This window comes from Sphaerulina musiva (genome assembly GCF_000320565.1).
Source record: "Sphaerulina musiva SO2202 unplaced genomic scaffold SEPMUscaffold_2, whole genome shotgun sequence".
In the NCBI taxonomy this organism is placed as follows: Eukaryota; Fungi; Ascomycota; class Dothideomycetes; order Mycosphaerellales; family Mycosphaerellaceae; genus Sphaerulina; species Sphaerulina musiva.
Window position 1 is genome coordinate 400,452 of NW_016017384.1, and position 14,668 is coordinate 415,119.

General features: G+C 51.7%; 5 protein-coding genes across 5 annotated transcripts; 4 read left to right on the plus strand and 1 right to left on the minus strand.

Annotated features, from left to right (window-relative positions):
• The first annotated feature begins 1,089 nt into the window (after window positions 1-1,089).
• SEPMUDRAFT_146979 (uncharacterized protein) lies at window positions 1,090-3,348 on the plus strand. Its single transcript, XM_016904006.1, has 2 exons — window positions 1,090-2,814; window positions 2,870-3,348. The coding sequence occupies exons 1-2, from the start codon at window positions 1,306-1,308 to the stop codon at window positions 2,897-2,899; spliced, it is 1,539 nt and encodes a 512-aa protein (XP_016763096.1). The 5' UTR covers window positions 1,090-1,305; the 3' UTR covers window positions 2,900-3,348.
• Window positions 3,143-4,787, plus strand: SEPMUDRAFT_138754 (alpha/beta-hydrolase; the record flags this gene model as incomplete). The annotated part of the gene is made up of 4 exons (XM_016902887.1): window positions 3,143-3,245; window positions 3,737-4,000; window positions 4,028-4,689; window positions 4,746-4,787. 4 exons carry the CDS (start codon window positions 3,143-3,145, stop codon window positions 4,785-4,787), a joined length of 1,071 nt encoding a protein of 356 aa, XP_016763097.1.
• Window positions 4,788-7,771: 2,984 nt separating this feature from the next.
• SEPMUDRAFT_79167 (GARP complex subunit) lies at window positions 7,772-9,856 on the minus strand (the record flags this gene model as incomplete). Its single annotated transcript, XM_016910212.1, has 1 exon — window positions 7,772-9,856. One exon carries the CDS (start codon window positions 9,854-9,856, stop codon window positions 7,844-7,846), a length of 2,013 nt encoding a protein of 670 aa, XP_016763098.1. The 3' UTR covers window positions 7,772-7,843.
• Window positions 9,857-10,087: 231 nt separating this feature from the next.
• SEPMUDRAFT_130754 (eukaryotic translation initiation factor 5A-2) lies at window positions 10,088-11,150 on the plus strand (the record flags this gene model as incomplete). The annotated part of the gene is made up of 4 exons (XM_016902372.1): window positions 10,088-10,111; window positions 10,280-10,546; window positions 10,610-10,795; window positions 10,851-11,150. The coding sequence occupies 4 exons, from the start codon at window positions 10,088-10,090 to the stop codon at window positions 10,863-10,865; spliced, it is 492 nt and encodes a 163-aa protein (XP_016763099.1). The 3' UTR covers window positions 10,866-11,150.
• Window positions 11,151-11,279: 129 nt separating this feature from the next.
• On the plus strand, window positions 11,280-14,624 carry SEPMUDRAFT_79174 (uncharacterized protein). Its single transcript, XM_016910213.1, has 3 exons — window positions 11,280-11,714; window positions 11,939-12,105; window positions 12,277-14,624. The coding sequence occupies exons 1-3, from the start codon at window positions 11,498-11,500 to the stop codon at window positions 13,597-13,599; spliced, it is 1,707 nt and encodes a 568-aa protein (XP_016763100.1). The 5' UTR covers window positions 11,280-11,497; the 3' UTR covers window positions 13,600-14,624.
• The last annotated feature ends 44 nt before the right edge of the window (window positions 14,625-14,668 follow it).

Below are 14,668 nucleotides of genomic sequence, written 5' to 3' on the forward strand. Positions count from 1 at the left end.
TCCTCTCTCTCTCTCTCTCTCTCTCTACCTACCTACCTACCTACCTACCTTCTCAGGTAGCTGACCTATACCTACCAGGTTCCTAGGTGAGGTGTATATGCTTTCTATCTCTCTTTCCTTTATTCCATTTCCATTTCCATATCCCAGAACAAAAAAAAAGAGAAACAGAGAAACACTATACCAACCAACCAATTAACCAACCAGACTAACCGCCGCCCTCGAGTCTCTATCTGGGAGAAAGAAAAAAAGAAAGAAAAAAAAAAAGAAACGGTGGTGTGACAGATGGGTGGTACAAGAAAGGATCAGGTACATAATGTAGCCGCCCTCCCTGGTAAGTTGCTGTTTTTTCTCTGCTGGGTACCTCATAGGTAGGTGGTCACCGTGGTTCTGTCTCTACCTAGGTGCAGTACCTGACAATTGATTTTTATAGATGGATGGATTGATTAATTGATAGATCCGAAAATTACGAATAGGGAATTGGAGGATACCAGTAGGTAGTGTCCTATTTTTCTTTATTATTATTCCATTCACGAGTATTGAAAAGATGAGGTAGAAAAGGTAAGGTAGGTGGTGGTGCGGCACGGCAGTGTTGGCATGTTCCCAGCCTACATTACATGTACCTTACTAGTACTAGCCAGCTCAGCCCAGCCAGCCTCACCGAACGCGTCGCGCTGTAAAAAAGAGAACAGAACGCGCCAAGGACAAAAAGCGGGCGGTGCCGCTGCCGCGTTGTGGGCGGGGCTTTAGTCGCTATGTACGTAAGGTAGTTCAAGCTTACCTACGATTCTACGAATACAGGTACCTTATGTATACATTATTTCTCTGTCTCTGTGGATGGATTGTAATTGCTAGAGGGTTGCTGGTATTATAATGATGATCTTTCTGTTCGTAATTCTATCGTGCACTGTATGAGAAAGAGAAAAAAAGCAAAGAAAGAGAATCAGAAAAGTGCTCGGCGGCATCGAGGCTGATCGGGTCAAATACGCGAGAAAGCATAGACCTACCTCACGCGAGAGAGTCCATGACCTACCTCGAACCCGCGATCCTCTCTCTCTTCTCTCTCTCTTTACATTCTTCGACACGACATTCCCACCACCTCCTCTTCCTCCTCCTCCTCCTCCTCTCATCATCTTCTTACCTGGCACAATGGACGTTCTCACTCACTAACTACTGTCACTCTCTCTACTACTACGCTTTGTACCACTAGCTACCTACGCGTCCATATCACTGCTCAGCCTCGCCTCGAAAGGAAAATCTGCACAACGGACGTGACGGCACTTCGCGTTCCTACACACTGTAGACGTGATGGAAGCTGCTACACGTGCTGGGAATCAGGCTGTGCCATCCCCAGAGACAAACGAGGCACCACCGGCGCGTCCATCACTGTTGCCGGCCTTTGAGCCCTTCTCCTCGCCCTTTTCGTCTTCCCCAGGCCTCCCTCGAGCTGTCAAACGCAAGTTTGACGAGACGCTCGACACCAGACAGCAGCATTACCCTACTCCAGTACCTACCTCGTCGACTGGTATCCTCACATCGTCGTCACCGGCGTCTCGGACGCGTCCCGCTCTCAAACGCACCGTGTCGGCTCTTTCTGAACGCGCTCCCTTGGGCGACGTGCCGTGCCTCGTCCTTCCACGAAATGGCGAGCCCCTCCTCATGGGACGCTCGAGCAACTCCTCCGACTACCAGTTCCCCGCCAACCGTCACATCTCTCGTACACACGTGAGTGCAACCTACTACGCTCCCGATGAGACGTATCCGCATGGCAGGGTCGAAGTCGAGTGTCTGGGTTGGAATGGGGCAAAAGTACACTGTCGTGGAGAGATGAGGGAGTTGGCAAAGCATGAGGTCTTCGTGTCGGACAAGGCAATGGCGCACATCATGGTGGACGTGCAAAGCACGCGTGTGATGCTCGCGTGGCCTCAGGAACACGCTCGGGATCCGCCTGCCGAGTCGAGGTCACAATGGCCCCAGGACTCACCAATACAATCGCGCCTCGCGTCAGCTCACGTTCCTTCCAGTCCACCCATCATGCTGCCATCACCGCGTCCAGCCACGCCCGTCTCACCGACACCCAACTACAACCTCGGTACCTCGTTTTCCGAAACCTTCCGGGTGGACACTGATGAGCCTGTGCACGTCTATCAGGACCATGACTCTGAAGAAGATGCTCTGCACGATACGGAGACCACTCCGGAGCCGATGGCACCAGTGTGCGAGGGTACCCCCACACCCACGCGTACCGTGTCGTCGCCCCAGGAGCCTTCCCGCCTCGCGTCTGAGCACGAAGACTTCTCTGAACATGATGAGGAGAACGACCCCGTCGTCCACTCTTTCGGTCCCTTTGGTGCGAATCTGCTGGACAAGCTCGACTCGTTCCACGCAGAGTCTCCGGAGCGCAAGCGTAAGCCTTTGAAAGCCACCACCAACTCACCGCGCCGCAGTGCTCCGACCCCAGCCTCCCACATTAGTCCCGTGAAGAACCATGTGATCAATCAACTCGCCTACTCTCGGATTCACGCACTGCCGCTGTCCACCATTCACAGCCAACTGCCTCCCGAGTATCGTGGTGCCATGGCAAAGCCTTCCGATCGTGAAGCGCGGGAGGTCTTGTCGACGTCCGACCTCAAGACCATTCTCGACGACATCCCCTGCGTCGGCGAAATCAGCCGCGAGGGCAAGGACGCGGCGGGTAAGCTGCTGGAGAGTGAATTCTACTATGTTCCCGAGATGGACAGCGATGTGCACCGCCGCGATGCGGTCGCGAACAGCTTGGGTAAAACCAGCATCCGTGCCGCCCGAAAGCAGCACAAAGTAAGAAGAGCCGTTCTGCTGATCACTCATCCACCCTGACTGACCCATCTTGTAGCAATACTACTGGAAGCGTCCTCGCTTCTAAACATGCCTCTCGAGCATATCACGAGCGCCGCGACAACGGCGATATCGGCGCACAAGCGACGAACATCTCTCTTATGCCTGTTCTTTTCCCCTTCTCCTATCATCGCGGATTCCCCTGCATAGCGACGCGTGTTGTCGGTTATACGACGTCCAATGATTTCACCGCTCTCGAAGAGTGTGATTCTGCATACCAAAAGGCGTTCCTTGGGCGCGTCAACGTTTGTTCGAATGGATTGTGATTGTCATGGCGGCCATGGGTGAATTCATGGAGGACCATGCTTCGTGGTGGTGCGAAATTGCCGACTTCTCGCGCAACGAGATTGGAAAAGATGCGCATGTAGTGCGTGGTGAAGGCATGCGATGAGCGGCGTCGAACGGCGTCTGTGGGAAGGCGTGTGGGCGTGTGGTGTTGTCTCTGATAACAAGCTGTTGTAGATGAGAATGAAAGACTTGTTTGTTTTGATTGTGGTGAGATTGCATGTCGTCTTGTGTTGCGCTTATCGAACCAGGTGACGTTGCGACCCTCGAGGCTTGATTTGCCCCGCGTCCCGTCCCAGCCAATCACAGCACGATCGCAAGACCAGGGTCCAGCGTGCAGCACTACAAGTCTACAACTTCGTACATCTACTGCACTGCGAGCTTCATCGTACACCATACACATACACACACAGACCCATGCATAGCCACACCACGATGCGCTCTCTCCTATCCATCTCGACCATCTTCGTTCCCTTTCTCACCTCCACCACTTGCGCATCATCGCCCATCATCCCCCAGCAACAACAGCAACAACAACAACAACACCACCAAACCCCCTTCCACTCCTCCTCCTCCAAAGAAACCCCACCATCGCCTCCTCTCCCCCTCCTCATCTGGCACGGCCTAGGAGACCAATACGACGCCCCAGGCCTCCACACCATCGGCGATCTCGCGCAAGAAATTCACCCGGACACCTACGTCCACTACATCCGCCTCGCACCCTCGGGCTCCGAAGATCGCCGCGCGACATTTTTCGGAAATCTCACGGAACAACTTGATGTTGTGTGTACTTCTTTGCGAGAGGATGAGAGGATTTGGAATCGAAACCCTCATCATCAGAAAGGTGGGAGTAGTAGTACTAGTGTATTAGTTGATGCCTTGGGATTTTCGCAAGGAGGGCAATTTCTGAGAGGATTGATCGAGACATGTGAAGGGTTACGCGTGCGGAGTCTGGTGACAGTGGGGGCACAACATAATGGAATAGCGGCGATTGGGAGGACGTGTGGGACGTGGGATTTTCTGTGTAAAGGCGCTGTGGCGGTGATGCGGGGGAATGCGTATACGGAGTATGTGCAGGGAAACGTTGTGCCGGCGCAGTATTATCGGACGTTGAATGATACGAAAGAAGGAGGAGGAGATAAGGAGGAGGAGGAGCCAGAGCCGGTGGATGAGTATTTGGAATTTTCGAATTTTCTAGCGCGCGTGAATGCTGAACGGAAAGAAGAGAGGGAAGAGAAGAAGAATGAGATGTATAAAGCGCGCTTGACCCGTTTACAGAAATTCGTCATGGTGGTCTTTGAAGACGATACGACGGTCATTCCCAAGGAAAGTGGATGGTTTGCCGAAGTCAATCGAACTTCGGGCAAAGTGACACTTTTGCGAGAGAGAAAACTCTATCGCGAAGATTGGATTGGATTGAAAGCTTTGGATGAGAAATCTGCTTTGGTCTTTGAGAGTATGGAGGGTGATCATATGCAACTCGATGATGAAGTCTTGTCGAGCTTGTTTGAGAAGTATTTTGGTCCGGAAAAGGTCTTTTCTCCTTCGCATGATGATGATGATAATGAAGATGATAATGGTGGAGTCAGGCAGCAGCAGAGGACGGTGAGACCGAGACCGAGACCTTGTAGTGGAAAGAAAAAGCTCTGGAATAGCAAAATGGAGGCGTGGAGAAGAAGTTGGGACGCGCCGATTAAAGAGTATCTGTAGCAGTAGCAGTAGCAGCAGCAGCATTGATAACAAATTTGCGAGCTTGGTTGTGAAGAAGTCGGATAAGGATTCTGGACATACATACATCAAGGAAGGGAGGAAGGAATTAATGAATGAATGAATAACGATTAAAAAGAAATGACACCCTTCCCGCTAGCCTATTGAGTCAAAGACAGACTAACTATACTTTACATGTACTCCCCGAGATGTAGGAGAAGAGATGTAGGAGAAGAGATGTAGGAGAAGAGATGTAGGAGAAGAGATGTAGGAGAAGAGAGAGAGAGAGAGAGAGGAGAGAAGAGAGAGAGAGAAGAAAAGCAGAGAGAGCCAGTTCCACGAATAGCGTAACTGATCTATATCCATCCCATTCCTTCCTTCCGTCTTTTTTCCTTTCCTTTCCCTTTTCCCTTTTTTCGACAAAATAAGCCTAAGGTAGGTATAGCTAAGTGTCGGCTATTGATTTTAATATATTCTTTCTAGTCTCCTTTCTATGTGTGTGTGTGTGTGTGTGTGTGTGTGTGTGTTTCTATTAAGTAGATAGGATTTCTCAAAAGCTAGGTATATATCCATATCCGTTTCCATGTCTACACGCAACTCCTCTCTTTCTTTCTCTTTCTGTATCTCTCTTTCTCTTTTTGCGAGTCTTTGAATCATCTTGTTCTCAGCTTTGTGATCCTTTACCTCCTAGTATTTTTTGTTATCCAAAACTTTTCCCCATATCACATTTCTCGACCAATCGTAAATTTTTTTCCTTTTCTTATTATCATTATTATTCTCACTCAGACACGAACTCCGGTGACTTCTTCACGCGTGGAACCATTACCACAGACAAAAAAAAAGGCTATCATATTAGGTACGCTCCGGAACTTTGTATACACGCCATGGTTAGAGCTGAGCGTACCTCCTAAGTGTCTCGATTAGGGAAATGTGGACGTGTTGCTTTTGTGTTTCCTGTGGGGGGTAATGGGTCATATACTTCTTCTTCTCCACATGTGCTCCCATGAATCCATGATTTTTGTGCCTCCCATGATCAGGGTACAGAGCCCTAGTTCTCTCCACTACTACACCCAAGGGTAGAGAGAGAGAGAGCCCTAGTTCTCTCCACTACTACACCAAATGGTAGAGAGCGGCCCTTCTCCCCCAGTGGTAGAGAAAACCCCTACCGATCCTTCCGGCTGGTATATGCGGAGTCTTCCCCTCCTCCCCGTTCCAAGCCTATACAAGTAAGCAAACTGATGCAAGAATTGTTTTTCTTACCTTTGAGTAAGGATGATATGATTATATCATGATTATATCCCCTCCACAACACCCAACAGTGATATTTGTTCTTCATCTCCACGTCCCCTCCGTAGTCCATATATGCCGACAAGCGAACCTCTCTCTAACAACAGAAGGCGTCAGAGAGACGAGGAAATCTACGGATAGCATGTCGTGATATTTTGTCATTTGTCTTCCGTCGTTTTCGAGTCATGTGCTGGGCCGGTCGTTGTTCTAGTCTTGTTGTGCTGAGCAGAAATCGGGTCTTGACATTGGGCGGTTAGAAAAGCTACCGTTTCGAGACGGGCTTCGACGGCGTCACGAAAGTGGCTCACTCCGGATCTCTCATGTAAAGCGATTAGAGCTCAGCTGGCAGGCATTGCATTTCTTCAAGACGGCTATGGCTATCGGATGCGTGAGGAGTAGCTAGATTCTGCTGATACTCAGCCTTGTACGCTGGTATATGTGCCGAGAAACATCGGAAGATTTGTGTGTAGGGTGGACTCATTTCTTCATTTGAAGGATTCTCAGGTTGTCATTTCAGAAGCGTTATCGAGAAAGTTCACATGCCGGAGTCAAGTTGACGCGCTGTATATTCGTAATGCGCCCATAGCTGTCCTTCTCGCGTTGCACACGTCTGTCTCTCATTCTTCTGTCACATTCCTTTCCGTGTGCGATTCGACGAACTCCAACCGAGTAACTCCTCCATGGCCATACCCAGCGCAACATACAACTGTGGGATGAGTCGTCTACTTCAGCTTCTTCTTTGGGCGGAGCTGGTTGGTGTGTCCGCACTTCTTCTTGCGGCAGTTGCTGGCACGTGGAGGAAGACGGGCCTGTTTAGTATGTTAATCAGTATTCGAGATGCTCCATGATCCAGAGAGTCCGTGATCATCGGGGAAGACGGGACGTACGTAGCACTTTCGGCAGATCATCTTGTCGCAGTTGTACTTGGAAGCCAGAGCCTTGAGCGATGGCTCAATGATACCACCACGCAGACGCAGGACCAAGTGGAGAGTAGACTCCTGTTCATTCCATTTTGATCAGCACAACGAATCTTTCGCTCCTTCTTCCTTTGTCAAATGCGCACCTTCTGGATGTTGTAGTCGGACAGAGTACGGCCATCCTCCAATTGCTTTCCAGCGAAGATCAAACGCTGCTGGTCCGGGGGAATGCCCTCCTTGTCCTGGATCTTGCTCTTGACATTGTCGATGGTATCCGAGGACTCCACCTCGAGGGTGATAGTCTTACCGGTGAGGGTCTTGACGAAGCTGTGCGCGATTTGTCAGTCCATGTTGCAATCGTTCGTCCTGGGTGGTCGTTTTGAGGGAATTCGACGAGATCGGTGGTTTGCGGGCGGTACGTACATCTGCACTACACCATTGTCAGTTTTACTTATCCCATAGTGGCAGAATCGGGGCAGAACTCACTCTTGTCGGTGTTATTCTGTGACGTGCGGCGGTCTGTGAGAGGTGATGTCTGCGGCGAGATGGATGCAAGTGCGAGTCTGAATTTGTGCCAAGATGTCTCCACACCACGGGTAGAGCCGACCGATGGCCATTCAGATTTCAGAAGAACAACACTTTTAAGGTTTGCTTGTTAATGCACTGCACACCAATTCTTGCTCAAGCGGAGTCAAGCATGTTCTGCTTCAAATATCTACCGAGACTGCATAACGGATAACCGTCCTTGAATAGATTTAATACAAATTATGAGGAGCCTACGAATCTATGCCCAGTGCATCTCGAAGATCCACGAAATACTCATGCATGTCCTCCGCAAGCTTTCCTTCCGTATCGCCAATGATTGTGCATACGAGCGAGTAGTTGTTGTACAGGAACCTCTCGCGCTTCCTCGCCTCTGCAATGCTTTTGCTGAGTTTGATCAAGAAGGCTTCGTACTCTTTGCGCAGCCTAACCAGACTGTTTGACACAGGTTCGTCGTCTCCAGCCTCGCCACTGAGTGCCAGTATACCCTGTAAGAAATTCGCAACGCGTTGCGTGAGCGGGTGTGGGGCTGTAGTCTGAGCTGTCGCGGCGGATGTGGTCAGACTGAGCGCAGAACCCGCGGGCTTTCCGGACAAGGATGATGTTGTCTTGCGTATCGATTCGCAGTGATGGTCAATGATTTGCTGAAATCGGGGCCATAGCAACATGTTCGTGCCATTGATGTAACCTTCTGCGACTGGTACCTTGCGGCGTTGCAGCTCGAAAGCCAAGTGTTGTGAGAGGCGAACGCAAGTCAGCACCCCAAGAGCATCGAACGAGGCGTCCACGAGCTGCTTTGTTAAAGCCTGGCCGAGCTCGAAAGTCGGCTGGAATATCTCATTGAATTTGCGATTGTTCGCGTGATACGAATGTCCGTGGAAGAACTCGGTCAAGAAAGAATACTCTGCACAAGCATTGTCGATCAACGCCAGATTCAGTGCGCGGAATGGCACTTCCAAGTAGTGCGTGCCTTTGTCATCTTCTGCAGCAAATGATGGCAGGGCAGTATCGTTGGTGTCGCGCAGTATATCCTTTCGGCGACCCAGTGAAAAGGCATCATGCGGTGCCGCTCCCTTCACGCCGCGTCGCCCTCCACCATCTGCCGCAATGGCCTCGGTCTGGTCGATGACGTGCAAATTCAGCTTGTCCAGCGAAGTCTTGTAACGTGTGAAGTTTTGTAGATAGTACCAGCGCATGGTGTTGATGTACGCCTGAGAAATCTCTTCGGCCAGCTGAGGTTGTTGTCGCGTCAAGAAGGCAAAGACGTCCTTGTACTTTACAAAGCTGTTCCGCTGTATGACCTGAGCGTTGATACTGGGCGAACGAAGTGCTTTGATCTGGGTCACAACGTAGTCTCTTATACGCTGTACAGCCTTCAAGGACAAGTCGTTGATGAAGGGCTTGATGTCCTGCGCGGCCTTGATGTGTTTGCCCTCTTTCACTTTGGCATCAATGGCCTTTGATCGTCTCTCAAGTTCCTGTAGTGATTTGATCCATTGGTCATCGACAGCACCCTCTGTAATCTGCCGAACGACCCCAGGAGGTATGCTAAAGGCTTCAACTTCGGGACCTAGCACTTTCTCCACTGCCTTCCTGCTCTCAAGCTTGTTGTTCAATGTCGTGGATCGGTTCTGTAGTGTCTCAATTTCAGCAGATACAGATGCCAATTCGGCCTGAAAGCTAGTCAGGTACGATTCGACGGACTTCAGAACTTCGTCGCAGGCTAAGATGGATTTGTGGAGATCTTCAAATTTATCTTTTTCCCTTTCAAAGTCTTGTACAGTAGGACTGTCCTCATCACCCATCTCAGGCTCCGACATCACTTCCTCTGGCGCATTGACAAAATCTTCCAGACTCAAGCCGCCAAACTCAATTTCATCGACTATGGTCTCATCGTCTCCTTTGCCCTCGGTCGTCTCATGCGACTGTGCCGCTCCCAGTATGCTGGCGAGGACATGTAGAGGGTCGGGCAGATCCGCAGCAGGCGAAGCAGCCAACTGGCCACTCAGGCTCGTGCCATTGGGTATTCTCGCTGTCGCTGGCAGGCTATCTGTTGACCCCGCAAGCGATGAAACCGAGAGTGAGGAAGTTCTGGGCTGTATGGCCGGTCGTCGAGGGAGACTCGTGCTGGGCCCCCGCTGAAGGGCACGTCGTGGAGCAGGCGAGGAGAGCCTAGTCGGTGCTGGAGGCGGAGTGGACTCCCGCGATGAGGCATGATCAGTGAATCTGTTCAGCCATAGACTCATGTTGTGGGCTGATTAGCCACCATGTGCTTGCTCTCGGACGGACGCTGGACGAGGACGCTGAGAAGCGAAGCCGTCAGCCGACTCCACTGGTCCCTGCACGGATTTCGGTCAGGCAGCATCACGTGCGCGTGCGCAACCACCTTTTCGAGCCCCGCTTGTGAATTTCGTCTCTTTCACCACCTTCTCCTCCACCCTCTCCTCATCACCCCTACTGCACTACTCTCACTCACCATGGCGGACCCCAACGATGCCCAGGTATGTTTGCCCTGCCTTCTCCTACCACGGTCATGTACACCTCTCTGCGCAACATCTGCCAACGAAGCCCGACACTTTTTGTGGCGGCTCGCATCTGCCAGCGCCGTAACGGAAGCAAAAGTGTGCGCGGGCGCGATAGATCGCTGACTCGATTATTTTTCCCCACAGCATGAGCACACCTTCGACAGCGCCGATGCTGGCTCCTCCGCCACGTTCCCCATGCAGTGCTCTGCACTGAGGAAGAACGGCCACGTTGTGATTAAGAACCGCCCATGCAAGATTGTCGACATGTCTACCTCGAAGACCGGCAAGCACGGTCACGCCAAGGTCCACTTGATCGCCATTGATATCTTCACTGGCAAGAAGTTGGAGGATCTGTCCCCATCTACCCACAACATGGATGTGCCAAACGTCTCCCGAAAGGAGTACCAGCTTGTAAGACGAGACTCCACACATATGCGATGTGAAAGTGGGCAGGCAGCTGACCATGCGGGATAGCTCGACATCACTGACGATGGCTTCCTCTCCCTCATGTCTGACGACGGCACCACCAAGGACGATGTCAAGGTCCCAGAGGGAGAGGCCGGTGACAAGATCAACAAGCTCTTCAGAGAGGATGAGAAGGACACCAATGTTATCATTCTCACTGCCATGGGTGAGGAGGCTTGCATTGATGCCAAGGAGGTCAGTAACATCACATCCCGGCTTGTTTCCGACTCGATGCTAACTTGACATTCAGGCTCCAAAGGGTTAAGCGGCTCGCAGATTGTGTGCGCAGCGGTCCATCTATCACGCGAAGCGCCTGCTGGGAAACAAAAGCTCGAGCATTATTCACGTTTCCACGTGTTATGAGATGCAGCATGAACAGTGTTGTGACAGCGAAAATTAGTCGCTAGGGATAGGTAGTTCGTGCTTCTGGCTGAGCGCCTCGGCGTTTTCGTCGAACGTATTTATGAGTAGACATGATATGAGGTCGTTGTGCACAAGACCGTTCACTTCGCCCTCACGCGTGCGCCACGCAGATCGTGTTCCTTTGTTCTGATTCTGCATTTTTGCCTCCACTTCGGTCAAGCTGGGCAGAGCTAGAATTTGCGCGCCGCCACCTCGAAATTGCAAGTTTCACCATGTGCCTCGTAGTATTCTCTCACATGCCGTATTTTGTTACTCAGTTCCTTACCTTCAACAGGCCTGTGATTGGCACATGAAGATGCTCAAGCGAAAGTAAATGAACTGCTCCCAAGGTCAAACCTTCACGGCTTCCGCCTACTTCCTGCGGTACAGCAGCGGCACCCATCTTGAGAAGGACTCTAGCTTCTGGGGCAGGGACTGGAAAGAGCTGGAACTGTCGTACCGCCTGCCAAGCCATATCCTGACAAGAACTGCAACATGTCCCACCGCCACCGCTCGCGCAGACCCTCTTGCTCTCAAGATAATTGCGGCTCTCGGCGCTTCCATGTTGGTGACGATGGCTTCACGTATTGCGACCAAGGTCATCAGCAGGATGCTGGCCTGGTCGTAAGTCGGGATACGGGAGAGTTGATCATTGCTGGAAGAACCACGAAGAGGACTGGGGATAGTGATGGAGAGAGTAGCGTTACGAGGAGTGAGTGCACCATACTGGTCTTTCCTGATTATCGAGCATCCACTGGCATGCTTGGCTCACAAGGTCACTCTGAACTGAGAAAATGCAAAAAAAAATCCCAATCCGCCTCTGCCTCTCGTCACTACTGGCTTGATCGATCTTGACGAGACCTCCCTTTGGTATCGTGGCGTGTGAAGAGCGCCTGGGGAATGATCGTGCTCGAGTGCTAATATCAATAATCTTAGTATCTGGATTCACCGGCACCAAGGCGCTCGAACACTACCTTCTTTGTATTCAGCTCGTTCTACGGAAACAGCTTCGATGGCTGATCGATACTCAAAAGCTGCCTCAAGAACTTGAAACTGTGGTCAGGGATCTCTTTGCACTGCGATTGCAGAGACTACAGCACAAGGTGAGTTGTAACATACTAAGCACCTCTGCATCCCCATCTGCTTCCAACCACACCCATACATAACTTCGCGGCCACCGGTCCAGCGGCGATCTCTGGCAGCATGAACTGTGCTCCGGAATAGGCCACTGTGAATTCGGGACCAAGGAGGCAAATATGTCTAACATGCCTTAGGTCTCATACGATGGCGATACAGACACGGAAGCGCAATCGTCACGCATGTTCAGCTCGCAATCCGAAGGTGAATCTGGCACAGATGCTGGCACCGTGACTTCACGTCGCAGCACGGCACTGCGCAAGCAATCGAAGAATCCGAAGCTCACGGACCTTCTGTCTCTGATATATGTTGGTATACTGCTGTTGAGAATCCCAATCACAACGGCGGATATATACAAGTGGGTGAATGATGGCGATCTGCTCTACTACCGAGCAGCACGAGAAGTGCCACTGTCCATGCGAGATCGCTTGCCGGGTCAGCTGCAAGAGTCACTGGAGCCGCAGACTCTGCTGCGCATGGAGATCCTCCAACGCAACGTTCTTGATCTGTTGACAAGTCTCGACTCGGATGTGGGCATGCAAGCGCCTCCACTGAACCATCCTCTGGTACTTTATCGATGGGTGAAGACCATGCACTTGCCGCTGGAGGTCTATGTCACAGCACAGCGGCTAGGTGGATTGCTCGGGCTTGACTTTCAGTACAACGTCGACGCAAAAGAGCGGTGCCGCATCAGCTTGCGTTGTCCGGAAGTACGCTTGATGGTAATGATTGTCATCGCCATCAAGATGTTATTCCCATTTGATCATGCGAAGAGATACCCGACGTCTGCAAGCGACATGACTGCGCTGAAGATGGACTGGGATGCATGGCAACGCATTCAGGATGGGCGCAATGTTGTGCACGATGGAAATAGGGAAAACGTTGGCTCCAACCGTCTCGCCTCGCAAGATGAGTCCAGCCACCTCACATATCAAACCGCGTTTACCATGACGGAATCGCAGAGTCTGGATCTGGCTGACGAACGTTTGGACGCATATCTCGACTGGTATGAAGGCAATATCGCTTCTGAAGAAGTCCGCGAGCGTGGCAGAGCTGGTCGCGATGCAGAATTCCGGAGGGCGTTGTTCAAAATGTTCCCAACGCACCACGAGAGCCAGAACGAGACCACGGCCGCACGTGCAGAAACCGAGATTAGCGACTTTGGCAACACTTCGGCCGAGAAGCTCGCCCAGGTTCAAGCAGGACTTTGTGCACAGCGAATAATCACGGATCAATCTGCCGACGATGTCCCACGCACAGGTAGTTCGTATATTCAGTACAGAGCAGTGGAGGAACTGCATGGTGCCACCAAGGCATTCCACGAAAAGGCCGCTCGATTGGCCGGCTATCCACTTCACGGCATGGTGAAAGCAGTGTTTGTGATCGAGCGCAAACTACTGCATATCGAGAAAGAGCTGGAGAAGGCAGCAGCAGCAGCGGCAGATCGAGAAGAATCTTGAGTATTGCATCCGAGCAACCTCCTACCTACCTTACCTGAGGGAAGATCTGGTACACGCTGAACTTTGGCCTGGCTGTCGAGCTTCTGTATGGCCTGGTCTCTCCCCATGTCTCATGAAAACTCCACAGTATCGACATGCCATGCGCACTCAGCACTGGGCCTGAAAGCTTCCACGATGCTACTTACTCTTTCTGTCGCTGTTCAATAAAAGCCTCCTGCCACCGCTACCAAACGCCATGAGTTTGCTGCGGGCCTTCAACGGGCGACCCAAGCTGTTACAGAGTGCTCCTCGCGCTCTTGATCAAGCGAGGATCTTCGAAGGAATCGCCAATCACAGCGACATTTGTAATGAAGCCGACCAACTAGAGAGGCTTCACTTCGTGTGTATGTGGGTGTGTCACCGTGGGTGTGTGAAGTAACAAGCGCGCCATGGAGGGCGGGCTCTGCGCAATTATCCTTGACACTTGTGCTTTTAGCAACCGCACACGCTGTCAGGGTGCCAGGGCCCGAGTGGTATAGCGTACAACCCTGCAATCTCGCCATTGAGTGACTTGACCTCCCTTGCGCGACCAGCGTGCAGCAGCAGCTGCGAGCACCACAACGGCGGCATGCGGTTCTTTTTCTCAATATTCCACGGCACGAAGCTGTTCCCCAAGTGCCACCGACATATGTACGGTATATGCTGCAGCAGCGGGCGATTCTTAGTCCTGCTGGACTGGCCTTGCTGCGCCATTTTTCTCTCTCTATTTTCAGCACAATTCCCGAACCATGCTAGCTGTTGATCGTACGCAGCATGCCGAAGTCACCGCGCTCACTTGCCGCCAGTCGCCTTGGGACAACGCAGCAGTCAGAGCATGGCGGACAACGTAGTCCCGGCCAGACCTAGCTGTTGAGCAAACCGGCGGCGGGCGATTCCACCAGCAGTAGTAGTGTCGTGGTGGATGAGTAAGTCCGAGCGCTCGGGAAAGCGGAGTGCGGGTACGAGGTGTATATCGTAATGTGTAGTACACTAAGAGTGAGATCCTGATGATTACGGTAGGGACATGATCTATCGTGTCTTGAAGGCTGAA